Genomic DNA, 14334 nt, shown 5'->3' on the forward strand with positions numbered 1-14334 from the left:
CTCCCTCATCCGAACTGGCGGCCTCCCAATGCGCGTCCACCTCACTTCTCCCCGCAAGGAGCCTCCCTCAGCACCCTCCTCAAACACCATCTGACCTTCGGCCCTGCTTTGATGAGTCCTCCTGCCTGGAGGATGGCATCCAAGGGTTAGCTAACACAATCAAGCTAATTAACATAACAACGGCTTCCTACAGTTACCATTTCCTGTCCTTTCTATCTACCTTTCTTTCTCTCTCTTCCTTCCTTCCCTCCCTCCCTTCCCCTCACTCTCTCTCTCTCTCTCTCTCTCTCTCTCTTGTGATGAGAACACAGATCTACCCTCTTAGCAAATTTCAAATATACATAGTATTGTTAACTAGAGTCACAGTGATCTACATCAGATCTCCAGTTTGAATTTTTAAGTAAATGATAAGTAAATTTCCATCTTGTCTCTATTAAAGCAACCAAATCAATATCCTAACAAATCAAAACTACTTACAAGATATCTTCTGCTGCTTTTGAGGTCATCCCAGAAATCCAGGCCCACTATCCACATAGCTTTTTTGCTTTGGAGTAGTTACAACTTCTCACACTCCCCCAGCCACTGAATCCCTCAGAGCTTCTCAAGAGCAGGAAGGGTATCTTTTATTTCCAGGGAATCTTCAATGTGTAGGTCAGTCTTGGCAACCTAGCAGATCCCTGACAGATAGCTGTTGACTGGCTCAGTGCCAAGAGTGGATGGAATGCAGGGGGAAGAGAGGGACAGGCAAAGAATGTGTGTGTATGTGTGATCTCTCAGGCCAATATAATTTATATAGTATTTACACTCTCTATTAGCTTAGGTTAGCCAGAATACGTGAAAAAGAAAAAAGAATACAAAGCAATACAACAATACAAAGTACCTTACTCAATGACTCCCTCCTTGAGATGAAACATTTTAATCTGATGATAGCACATAACACTGTACAGGGAGCATCCATAGCTCCAAGAGTTTCCCTTCAGATGAAAAGCAAGTTTTCCGAAATAACTAGATTTGCTATGACCTGGCCCCTGCCCATGAGAGGGAGGGGAACTGGGGTGGGACAAGCACTGTGGTCTGCTTCCACGTCACTCGTAGATCCAGTTCTGAGCACAGCTCTTGTAATTTACCAGTTCCTCAGGGTGAAACCACAAGCCAATCTCCTTCTCTGCACTCTCCACAGAATCACTGCCATGGATGATGTTCCTGGATGGGAAAGAGACGGCCACGTTACCAAGGTCAGAGGATTAAACTGCCCAGAAGCTCCCCTCATTTCCACTGCCAGAAAACCTACAGCCACCGGAGCAGAAAAAAACAAAGCTCCATATACATTACTCCATGTCAAAAGAAAAAAACCCATGACTGCCATTAATGTAAGGATAAAGAATGCCCTCTCCACATCCAGCCCTCCTAGCAACACTGATGCAAGCAGTGGGAGCCTCAGGAAGGACTCTGGCCAGCAAAGCACATTGTACCAGGTTCTACTCTCACAACAAAGGCACAACCATAGTGATGTTGATGACCAAAGGCAGAGGGCCTGCAAAGCCAAACACCAATTAAGAAGGAGGAGAGGGGCTTCCCTGGTGGCGCAGTGGTTGAGAGTCCACCTGCCGATGCAGGGGACACGGGTTCGTGCCCCGGTCCGGGAGGATCCCATATGCCGCTGAGCGGCTGGGCCCGTGAGCCATGGCCGCTGAGCGCGTCCGGAGCCTTGTGCTCCGCAACGGGAGAGGCCACAACAGTGAGAGTCCCGCGTACTGCCAAAAAAAAAAAAAAAAAAAAAGAAGGAGGAAAACAATAAACTCTGATTACAAATTGCTCTGTATATGGTATCATGTGTACCCTCAGCTTCAGAAACCCAAATTCTTGTGGCACTTGGATTTTAGAAAAGAGTAAAATGCACCGACTCTCACCTGCCAACTTGGATGCAGAAGTCCCCACGGATGGTCCCAGGCTTGGAGTCCGCAGGGTTGGTCTCCCCAAGCATCACTCGACCTGTCTTCACAACATTCAGCCCCTCCCAGACCTCCAAGGACAAACGAAGATATGGTCAAGGAAGAAAACCAATCTCAGCAGAAAATCTGAAAACTATTAATTCCAAAAAAAAAGAAAAAGAAAAAGCCCCCCTTAAAATGACATTCATTCATTGAACAAATATTTATGGGGCATCTAAGTGTTCCAGCACTGGGAATATTGGTCCCCCTGCCCTCCTCTTGCCTTTCTACAATCCATTCTTGACACAGAGTGGCTTTTCTAAAATACCAAGTGTAGAAACCTCCATAGCTTCCCAGCACTCAGGAAGTACAGGGCTGAGACAGCCCTACATAATCTGGCCTCTGCCTGTGCCTATGAATTAATCTCATCCAACCTTCCCTTTCACCCACCAGGCTTCAGTTACGCCAAGCATCTTTCTGTACCTCAAAAGTCCCCCACCCCAGGTCCTTTGCACATGCTATTTTCATGGTTGAGAATGCTCTTCACTGTGAATTTGTACATGGCCGGCTCCTTCTCATCCAGATCTCAGCTTGAAAATCACGTTCCTTGACCACCCAGTCTAAAGCGCTCACTTGCTATCACATAATCCTATTTCATTTCTGTGCATATCACTAATCATTAGCTGATATATATATGTTTTTTGGTTTCTTTATTATCTGCCCATCCTCCCTTTTCAGGATACGTAGGCGAGGAAAGCTATGAAAACAGTTACCTATTTTGTCTCATTCATGATTGTATCCCCAGTGTCTAAAAGAGCCTGGCACAAAGATGACAACCAATACATACTAAGAGAAGAATCACTGTAATAAACAAGACACAGTCTCCCTCACCTCCAGGAGCTTACAATCAGGCATGTCTCTCCTGATTTCTCCCAGATGTGAGTCTTCAGTTCAGCAAGCAAAGGTATTTTGTCTTTGGTGAGCCAGAGAGCTGACTCATACCCTAAATGTCCAATGCCCTAGCCTCAGAATCCTCTGCATCAATGAGGACCTGGCATTAGAAGCAAGAATCACAATATTCACTCTTCACTCCCAACTGAGTCATTCACATCAACATCCCACACATGTTACACTCACCATGGCAACCACTGGCCCTGAGTGCATGTATTTCACCAGGCCAGCAAAGAATGGACGGTCCTTCAGGTCAATATAGTGCTCCTTGAGAAGGTCTTCAGAAGCCTATCCCACAGGATAGAGAAGAGAATTGATCCCAAAACTATCTAAGAACCAGCAATTTAGTTATTTCCCACTTACCCATCCTGCTGTTTAAAACGTGAGCTCTCAGCTCACTTGTTCTATTATAACCCAATTCACCCTTGACTTTACCAAAGGGAAGAAGTGACAGGGACTAAAAGTGCTTCAGCTTTGTACCAGTTTTCTCCCTACTGTCCTTGACTGATCAGCATAAAATTGCAGAACATTAGAATTGAATCCAGCCATGGTATTTTACACAGGAAAACTAACAATACAATAAATTTCCACGCCCAAGCAAGCCTCAACTAAAATGTTACAGGGAGGTGGTCTCAGCATTGGATGAGAAGCAAACTGAACCAGGCCATTTCTCTTCATATTTATTCAGAGAATAAAGGCCCAGTGTGGTGACCATGCAATTACCACAGGTATTTGCAAACCACCCAAAAGTACATGACATCTAGTAATAAGTAATTTTACTGAAGAATGAATTAGAATCTTTCACAATCCAAGGCTGGTATCTGGGAACAAATCAAGTTAGGTAGAGAGCAAACTATCTGCTTAGCAATGCCAGCTCGACTCAGCTGTGTTCCCTCTTCCCCACCATATACATGCTTTTAAGGGTCTAATGAGGACCCTTCGCTTTCCCAGGTCTGTGGTACTGCATCGTACAGCACACTGCACACTTCAGGGATACACACAAGTGTGGGGATTTGCTGTTGAAGAGCACATCCTGAACATCCTACCATTCAGCCCCCAGCTGTCTGTCACTTGCCAAAGTAAAATTACACAACCACGTCATCACCCCGTGTTAGTGTTCACCCTGACCTATCCCTTTCAATCCAAATGGAAGACTTGCAGTGGTAGTCTCCTAATACACTGATTATCTTCCCTTACCAGAACACTCCTTTAATTCTATTAATTGGTTCTGATTATCTTTACTCTGCAAAACAGGTCACAGGCGGTTTTTTTGGGGGGTAGGGGCAAGTGGGGAGGGGGCTCAAGTCTTCCCTCACCTCCCTCCACATTTAAATAACCCTGTAGGGGCTTCCCTGGTGGAGCAGTGGTTACGAGCCCGCCTGCCAATTCAAGGGACATGGGTTCGAGCCCCGGTCCAGGAAGATCCCACATGCCGCGGAGCAACTAAGCCCGTGAGCCACAGCTACTGAAGCCTGTGAGCCTAGAGCCTGTGCTCCGCAACAAGAGAAGCCACCGCAATGAGAAGCCCTCACACCGCAACGAAGAGCAGCCCCCGCTCGCGGCAACTAGAGAAAGCCCGCACACGGCAATGAAGACCCAATGCTGCCAAAATAATTAATTAATTAAATCTATTTTTTTTTTAAAGGAAAAAAATTAAATAAATAAATAAATAACCTGTAGGCTCATGGCAGCCATCCCTCCTCTCATTCTTCACCAAGTCCACGCCCTTGATGGGAAGCTCAGCGTAGAGGACAAAGTGTATGCACTTAGGGGTCAGGGAGACCTGGGCTAAAATCCCAGCTGCATCACTGACTGGATAACCACACATTATTTAACTTCTCCAAGCCTCAGCTTCCTATCACTAACAACCACGGGAAAAGGAATAAGTACCTCTCTGGGTTGTCATGAGAGCTAGATGAAAAAACACATGTGCCCAGCATGTGGTAAACATCCAATCAACAATACTTTGATTTCACTTTACCTTCAAAACTGATGAACCTAGTTGCAAGGCAGGAATAAAGAGGTAGACATAGAGAATGGACTTGATGACATGGGGTGGGAGGTCGAAGCTGGGGCGAAGTCAGAGTAGCACTGACATGTATACACGACCGAATGTAAAATAGTTGGCTGGTGGGAAGCAGCAGCGTAGCACAGGGAGATGGGCTTAGTGTTTTGCAATGACCTAGATGGGTGGGATAGGGAGGGTGGGAGGGAGGCTCAAGAGGGAGGGGATATGGGGACGTGTGTATGCATATGGCTGATTCACTTTGTTGTGCAACAGAAACTAACACGGTATTGTGAAGCAATTATACTCCAATAAAGTTGCATTAAAAAAAAAACCTAATTTAATATACAAACTCTCTGGAAAGCACTGCTTGTCCAATACCTGCTCTAATCATCCTGTCACACTCTCCCCTCAGCATTAACATCAGTCTTCTCCCTTTTATATTAACACAGTTTTTCTAAAGCATCACACAGGAACTAAAATGCAAATCAAACTAAATTTAAAATTCCCTGGCAACCCAGTGGTTAGAACTTGGCGCTTTTACTGCCAGGGCCCAGGTTCGATCCCTGGTCAGGGAACTAAGATCCCACAAGCTGCACGACCCACCCCCCCACTCTTTTTTTTCTGATTCATTCATTAAAGTTGACTCTTAATAGGAAAAAAAGATGATCCCCTAATGTATTTGCTTTGAGAATTTAAATTCTTATTTCCCAGGTCTGTTTGAAGATGGGTTCTTAGTCAATCAATCCTTTGCATTTTTTGAAATATTGTTTTGTAGGTATCTTGCAAGTGTGTCTGCCCTCTGCTGTTTCAGGTGGACCGCCCAAAGGGCAAAATCACAACTTTCCCCTACAGGCCCTGATGGTGCCTAATATATGCTAGACAGTAGGCAGGTGTTAAACAATGATAGAAAGACTTCCTTGCTGAAAAACAACCTGCCTCAAACGGTGGGGACAGTGGGGAGGAGAGGGGGGGTCTCTCAAATTATCTGCTCAGGAAGCTCATGATCAGGAGCTCAAACATGCCCAGGGCTTTGAGTCAGAAATCACAGTGCTGCAGTAATATGTGGAACCCTGCATTGCCAAGAGGAAAGAGAGGCAACTTCTGAAAGTCGCAAATGACTTTTTTGCTCCAAGACTCAGCAGAGATGCCACCGAGGAGTTTCCGGGTTTTAGGACATTTGTGTTCACCCTAAATGGAGACGCCTAAAATGAGCTGAAGGGAGAAACAGAGAGGCTGACCTACGATGTTCTCCTATTTCTATGAAATAATAGGAATAGCATGAATGAAGTCCGCTTACCTGCATGAATTTCATGGCAACAAGGCGGAATCCCTTCTGCTCAAAACGCTTGATGATCTCTCCCACAAGGCCGCGCTGGACTCCATCAGGCTTGATGGCAATGAAGGTGCGCTCGCTACTGGCCATGGTCCTGGGGATAGACAGGTGGAGGGATGAAGCAACACTGGCTATCCTGCCTACATCGTTATCCTTCTCAAGAGGATTACCTCCATAAAGCTGGTTTAAATCTGCAACGTCAACTCCAGGACTCTCTAGTAAAACCTAATTCCTCCTCAGTCCCCTCATCTATGAACTAATACCCCAGAGTGGGGAAGGGTCCAAAAGCAGGGCCTATAATTTCTATTTCATTTGATTTAATAAGCTTCTATTAAGTCATGTCAAGAGGACATGATTGCCAGTTCACCCTCGATCTGGACTCAGGCAATCGGAGGCTCCTCACCCCTTTCCTGTCCCTGGAATATACACTCTGTACACTGTTCCCACAGTAGGAGCCATTACAAGGACACAGCCTTGAGAGAGTAAGGTGTTGTTGAGACCACCTGGACTGAACATGTGACTGAACCCAGTTAAACTATATAAGTTTATATAAACTATATAAACGTTAAGATTCTGGTGGGTGGGTACAATGCAGCCAGCCAAGACAAGCCTCATATGTATGTTCCCTTACTTGTTAAAACTGCCACCTTCCAACCTGGAGTGGTCTCTACCTCTTTGGTCTCTCCTGGTCCTCTCTGTACAGGGTCCAGTGTGTGGACTAACAATTTGTGAGCCAGCCAGGAGACTGAAGAAATGGGCCTTGGGAAAGAGGCATCCCTGGGGGAAATCCCAAGCTGAACATCGACCTCTATGTGGGGAGGGTGGCCTGTATGTTCGATACTTGTGGACCACCACATGAAAACAAGGATGCCCCAAGAACACCGGCTGCTTTAGTGCATTTATCAGAGAAACTACACAGAGCAGCAAAGAAGGGAAATGAATGGCTGCCACAGTGGGCTGGCCTCTACTGAGGGCAGGCCACTGGCCGCAGATGCACAACTAGAGGCTGAAGCTCGAGTTAGACAGTTGGAAGAAGAGCTGAAGTTAGAGAAGAACGTGCAGGTGTCCACTGCTCTGCCAGCTTTGGGGCTGGCAGACAAGATGAGAGAGCAGGATTATAAACTGGAGATCTTAGCTTGTCAAATGGCAAAGCTAGGAGAGCACAAACTGCTGCAGATTAATGTCCAAGTGCTGTGACAAAGCCTGATTAGGACACTAAGAGACAGAATCCCTGGGAAAGTGAGGAGCACAAAGGGGAGGATGTTGTGGTGACTGACAATGAAACAGATGAAGGGCCCCATGCTGTCCAACCCCTAATACAAAGAAAAACTTGAAACAGTAATTACCCTAGACTTCTGATAATAGAGAAATACACCCCAAAACTCTTAAGAGAAAACTTGCATTCTTTCTCTGTTCCTTGAAGTTATAAAGCTTACCATGTCTTTGAAATGTAAACACCACAGGAAATAACTAAAACACTGCTCACAGACCAAAGAAAAAGGGGGGGCAGTGGTGAAAACACAGACTGCTATGGGAGCGCCCTCACACAAAATCTAGGCCACAGTTTCCCTAAGATTATTCACCAAGGGCAAGTACAAACTTTTTTTTTTTTGGGCTACGCTGCGCGGCTTGAGGGATCTTGGTTCCCCAACCAGGGATCAAACCCATTCCCCCTGCAGTGGAAGCATTGGAGTCCTAACTACTGGACCACCAGGGAAGTCCCAAATTTTAAAAATCTTCTCCACAAATATTAGTAAAAGGCTTCAGCCATGTGAGTGGATACTTGATTCATGGCTAAAGTTCTGGAGAGAAAGCTATGGATTCTCTGTTTGTGTCTGTCAGTATGTTCGTATGTCTATGGATTTGTTATATATAGGTGATGTTTCTCTATCTCCGGAGAGTATTGTCAAAATTAATTTGTAAAAGAGCTCTATTTAGTTGGCCTAAAGAAAAATAAGCTTTGATATCAATAGTGTACTTATATAAAGCTGAAACAATTTTCTTTCATCTGCTCAAAGGACAAGGTTTTGTTGGACTATTGGTCTGTTCCTTATGGGACTGTAAGAGGTTTTTCTTTACCTTTTGAGTAACCTGCCCAGAAAAAAAGATTCTGTGGTTTTATCCAAATAATTTCTTGTGCTTCACGTTGTCTTTATCACATCTTCAATTACTTAAGAAAACTGAATCTTCTCTATTAAAAGAGCTAAGTTTTTTTTACAATTATGTAACTTTCTGTATTTGCCTTTGGAGTCTTTGTCACTTAAGTTAAATAGATAACTAAGTATTGTTTCACAGTGAGCTAAGATCCTATTTAATCTAGTGTTTTAAAACCTTTTGGTATTTTTGACAAGCTCCCCCAAAATCTAATTCTAAATAAAGTTATGCTGACCTAGAACTAACTTTGGGATTTTCCAGAGGGCCCCTGGAACATCTCAAAAGACGTATTCTCCTTCTTTATAAAATAGAGATATTAAACTAATTAGACTATTTGATATATTAAATTATATGGGAAACACTGTCAAATAAGAAGGGATGTTAGGGAATTCCCTGGTGGCACAGTGGTTAAAAATCCGCCTGCCAATGCAGGGGACACGGGTTCGAGCCCTGGTCCGGGAAGATCCCACATGCCGCCGAGCAACTAAGCCCGTGCACCACAACTACTGAGCCTGCGCTCTAGAGCCCATGAGCCACAACTACTGAGCCTGCGTGCTGCAACTACTGAAGCCCGCGAGCCTAGAGCCCGTGCTCCGCAACAAGAGAAGCCACCACAGTGAGAAGCTTGCACACCGCAACGAAGAGGAGGCCCTGCTCGCCGCAACCAGAGAAAGCCTGCGCTCAGCAACAAAGACCCAACTCAGCCAAAAATAAAATAAATAAATAATAAATATATTTTTTTAAAAAAAAGAAGTGATGTTAAACTTTCTTTGGGCTATATTTGTATGAAATTCCTAAAAATCTGATATGTCCTGGTATGATGTTATTAGTTATAATTTTAAAATGTATGTCACAAAAACAATCAAATTCCCTTGTCAACTGCATTATAATGAACTCTCATCAGATCTTTAACCATGGCCATTTTAAAGTCTTTTTTCATTTATAGTCATTGCTGCACTCTGATGGTTTTGCAAAACTGTTCCTGCAAAAGTGCTTCATATTCAAGGACTTTTATGGAAAAACTTCAACAAGCATAGGTTTCTGACACCTAAGATCAATTTGCCTTCATGTTGGGAGGGGCAGTACTGGACACTTCAAGGACTTCCTCACGGCTGCCTGCACAGCCCCACCACATGTCACGGGATGGTAGCCCAAGACCCGCGCCTGTTCCCCTTCCCCACTTCAGTAAAACGGGCCCATTACATTGATGATATAATGTTCACATGTGAAGACTTGCCCCTGCTGCAGGACACTCTGCAGGCTTTGCGGGAACATCTGTGACGGAGAGGATGGGCAGTGAATCCACAAAAAATTCAAGGCCCAGGCACCTCAGTAACGTTTCTGGCCGCCCTTCGTTTGGGTAAGATTCAAGTTGTCCCAGAAGTTGTCATTGATAATGTACAAGCCTATCCAACCCCTAAGAATGTGAAAGAGGTGCCAGCCTTGGTAGGAATGTGGGGGTTTGGGAGGACTTTCATTCCCCATCTGGCACAGTGCCTCCATCCCTCCCTTATACCACCTGGTAATGAGAGGGCATACGTGGGACTGGGGATTAGAGCAGCAAGCCGCCTTTCAGATGGCAAAAATATTAGTGAAGCAAATTAAAGTTCTGGGCATCTCCCAAGCCGGACTACCTTTTGAGTTAGATGTTTCTGTGACTCCAGAAGATCTGGGTTGGGCACTGTGGGAGAGACAACAGAAAGAGAGTACCCCTAGGATTTTTGGTCCCTGGAAGGGAGCAGAAACCCAATACACCTCCACAGAGTACCAGCTTCTAGCAGTGTACACAGCATTCCTCCAGGTACAGCCTCTCACAAAGAAACAGCACATCATGGTAAGGACTTCCCTTCCTTTGAAGGGGTTGTTCAGAATATGTTCCATCTACCCACCTCTGCCATGGCTCAAACCCCCCACACTGACTAAATGACACGTCTATTTGCAGCAGAAGAGTACCCTACCACCGGCCCGCTGTCTAGAAATGTGGGGGCTCCTAGGCCCTTGTAGAGAATGTAGATCCTCCAAATGTCCTGGCCCTGTTCCTGTGTCGGCCTGTAGAGAGGGAGTGAGGGAAATTCCCACTGATGCCTGGTATACACATGCCTGGAAAGAGGAGCAAACTGCAGCCTCCAGAGGGCTGGTGAGCCCTGGCCATTAATGCTTTGCACTGACAGTTGGGCTGTTCTAAAGGGATTGACCCTATGGCTTAGACAATGGAAAGACAAGGGGTGAATGATCATAAACAAGCCTTGCTGGGGTCTGGATATGTAAAAAGACATTTGGGTTCACCTGCAAGAGTCTGAGGCACTCCTCACTGTCTTCCACACCCCGGCTCATAAGGCACTGACATCCTCTGGCAATCAGGAAGCTGATGCCCTAGGCCAGAAATGAGTCCTAGCAACTGACACTTGGGTGAATAGGAAGAGGGAACACTGAAGTGCCCAGGGGGATGACATATTGCCAAGGATGCTGGACTGCCTTTGAAATACAGTGACTCAGTTAATGCAGTAATAGCATGTCCTGTGTGTTCTAAACAACAGCCAAGGCAACTGCCAAAGGAGTCTGGAGCCACCCACCAGAGCTCCCAGCTGATGTGCAATTGGCCAGTTGATTATACTGGCCCCCTCCCTCCTAGTGAGGGTTCTAAATATGCTCTGGTTTTTGTGGACACTGCATCTGGCCCAACCCAAGCTGTCCCCTGTTGCCTCCCAAACCAGGCTGCCGCTATCAGGGGATTAGAGAAGCTAAGACCATGCATGGATACCTTTGTTGAATAGACAGTGATCGGGGGTTATATTTCAAAGGTCATGACTGGGCAAAAGAATATGACATCAAATGGAAGTTCCATCTCCCCTATAACCCACAGGCAGGAGGACTGGCAGAAAGGAAAAATGGAATAGTAAAGCAGCAGATTAAATTACTAACAGGTAAAACCACCTTGGCCAGGTGGACTAAAGTACTGTCCCAGATTCTGATACATTTGAATGATCAACCAGTAGAACCTATGGCCCCAAATGCCAGACTGGGGACCCCTGACAAGACACCCAATGCCATACAAGTAAGGAAGTCTTGGGAAACAGCCACTGCCCAAACACACTGTGGATCAGTGTGCTGTGCTGCTGAGAACACCAAGCCCCATTATACCTGGGAAAGGAGTTATCTACTGGAATTTGCAATGGGGTTTCTCACCGGGATGGGTGAATTCACACCTCTGGGTAAAGGAGACTTAATCAATCCCCACTGGGATCCTGCTGTCCTACTGCAAGCCGGACTGTTGAAATGTGCTATAGCTGGAATGAAACACGCACCTTTGAAAGAGGGGAGAAGGTGGGGTCCCTGGTCTGGCATATCCTGCCCCCAGTCCACCGCTGCCTGCCCTGGCCAATACGTATGGTATGTACAACCGGGTCAAGTTCCTAAAGCCACCAACCTCCCTCTCCTCCAGGCCAGATGGGCATGTTCCGTTTTCTACTGGTACAATCATTTAGCCACCATCTTTGTCCCCTCCATTGGCCTGGAGGACATTATAGCATACAGAGAAGCCCTTACTAACTTCACCCAGCAAGTCTTAAATGACAGCCTGCAAAGCCTGTCTTTACCAATCACTGAAATATCTTTCATGAGAAAAGCTGTCCTCCAAAACAGAAGCGCCTTGGACATTATTACTGCCTCATAAGGGGTCGTAGGAAGTCAATGGTTCAGATTATGGGGCTCTTCATAGAGAAAACTGTTACTTATTTTGGGAATCATCTTAATCCATGTTTTCTCTTGGATGTGCCTCTATACTGTTGCTGTGGCATCTGCCTCCACCGCAGTCAGACAGCTGCCAAATGAGCCATGCTGGCAGAACCCCTTGCTGACCTCTCAGGGCACACTTCTGACCCTGAAGAAGGACGGGGGTGAGGCTGTAAGAGCCAGTCACAAGCGGTGGAGTACTGGAGGAGGTCATAACTATCAGCTGACCCTCCAGCTGAACCCAGAAACTGGAGGCTCCTCACCCCCACCCCTGTCCTTAGAATGTACACTCTGCCTACTGTCCCCACAGTAGGGGCTGTTCAAAGGACACAGCCTTGAGAGAGTAAGGTGTTGTTGAGACCATCTGAACTGAACATGTGACTGTACCTAGTTAAGGCCTCTACGTATACTTTTATTATTTTATTTATTTATTATTATTATTATTTTTTGCGGTACTTGGGCCTCTCACTGCTGTGGCCTCTCCCGTTGCGGAGCACAGGCTCCGGACGCGCAGGCCCAGTGGCCATGGCTCACGGGCCTAGCCGCTCCGCGGCATGTGAGATCTTCCCAGACCGGGGCATGAACCCGTGTCCCCTGCATCGGCAGGCGGACTCGCAACCACTGCGCCACCAGGGGAGCCCTACGTATACTTTTAAAATTTTGGTGGGCGAGAGCAGAGATCTACTCATCTTGCAACCACCCAAGATAGCCCTCAAGCTCCGTTGCTCACTACACCTGTTACCTACCAATCTGGAGTGGTCTGCCTTTCTTCAGTCTCTCCTTTCCTTCTGTGTACAGGAGCCAGTTTTTGAACTAACATAAGCATCTACTGTGTACCCAATACTGGGGCAGAACTAAGGCAGGGGATGTAAAAAAAAAAGACACTATCTCTCAGTTATCCAGATGAGGGACACTACAGTGATAATGTGAAAGTGATATCTGGTACAGGGCAGTCTAAAATATGGTTTGACCTACCAACACAGTCATGGTATTAGAACTAGAAGGGGTTTTACAGATTATTTCATTACAATCCCCTTCTTTTACAAATGAGGAAACAGATCTAGAGCACCCGAATGAGGACCAAAATCCAGATTTCCCAACCCTATGCAACTTATGCTATATCATGAGATGTAATGAATATTCTGACTAACCAGTAAACAGTGGACTGTGGGAGAACTATTGCCATGAGTAATATCTGATATGCGACATCATGCTGGAAGGAAGCCTAGAAAGTATCTATTTCAGACTTTTCCTTTTACAGAGAAAAAGATCGGGCTGAGGACCTGCTCTGTCTCCACAAGATGAGAAAGGAGTCCCTTCACCTTGAAAGTCAATCCCTCTGTGGATAACAGCACCACCTCTTGGCTCTATCTTCCTGTACTTTATAGTTTACCGCTTCTTTCAGCACCTTAACAATATGTCTGAATTTTCTGTTTTCTGTCTCTCCACCGGCCTGCCGCCTGTATACACGGATGGATTACTTCTGTGTCTGTCCCTGGTACCTAGTCACAGGGCCTAGCACTCAATAAGAGCAAAGAAAATGTCTTAAATGATAATCACCCTACACCTCCAAGAAAAAGAGACAAAGCCCAAGAACCGGCGGAGACCTCCCAGGGAAAGTTGGAGACAAGCATGGATTGCCCAAGAGAAAACGGAGCTAAAGAGCTACAAACAGTCCCTGTTAAGTGTCCTCCACATCCACCTGACACACACCTGTCATTCATTCAGAGCCCAGCACTGCACTAGACAGAAACAAATAAGGCACAACCCTTACGGTCGCGTCCTGATGGGAAAAGCAGCCACGGACAAAGGTGAGTCCACGTGGCGTGGGACGTCAGCTGACAGGTTTGCACCTGTCGACAGGCGCTTCCCTCCCACCCCATCACCCTGGCCACCTCAGAGCGGAACTCATCCGACCTCTTCACCTCCCCCTTCCCGGACCCCCTTCCTCTCCCTTTCCTCTCAGTACCTCGAACCCTTCTCACCAATCCGGCTGCTTGGGCTTCAACTCCTTCTGCTGCCACCGGCACCGGAAATGCGCCCCCGCCCCTCGTGGTTCCCGGCACCCGCCCGCCCGGAACGCTTCTGCCCAGATCCGCTGCGGGAGGGCCCATTTTGCAGAACACCACTCGCCTACGCTTCCTCCTGACAGTCGGGTGTCATTCTAGGGAGCAATTTCCAAAGTTCAACTTCCGGTACTGTTTCTTCCTGCTCTTCTGGCTGGC

General features: G+C 46.4%; 1 protein-coding gene across 2 annotated transcripts; it reads right to left on the reverse strand.

Moving 5' to 3' along the window:
• Positions 1–893: 893 nt before the first annotated feature.
• Positions 894–14133, reverse strand: LOC307067801 (nucleoside diphosphate kinase A 1). 2 transcript variants are annotated; one of them, XM_079725409.1, is made up of 5 exons: positions 14079–14133; positions 6188–6317; positions 3069–3170; positions 1911–2023; positions 894–1203 (listed from the first exon to the last, which is right to left on the reverse strand). In XM_079725409.1, the coding sequence occupies exons 2-5, from the start codon at positions 6311–6313 to the stop codon at positions 1086–1088; spliced, it is 459 nt and encodes a 152-aa protein (XP_079581535.1). In that variant the 5' UTR covers positions 6314–6317; positions 14079–14133; the 3' UTR covers positions 894–1085. The 2 variants fall into 2 exon arrangements, with proteins under 2 accessions (XP_079581535.1, XP_079581536.1); XM_079725410.1 differs by having other exon boundaries at positions 14095–14112.
• Positions 14134–14334: the final 201 nt, after the last annotated feature.

This window comes from Hyperoodon ampullatus (genome assembly GCF_949752795.1).
Source record: "Hyperoodon ampullatus genome assembly, chromosome: 19".
Taxonomy (NCBI): domain Eukaryota; kingdom Metazoa; phylum Chordata; class Mammalia; order Artiodactyla; family Ziphiidae; genus Hyperoodon; species Hyperoodon ampullatus.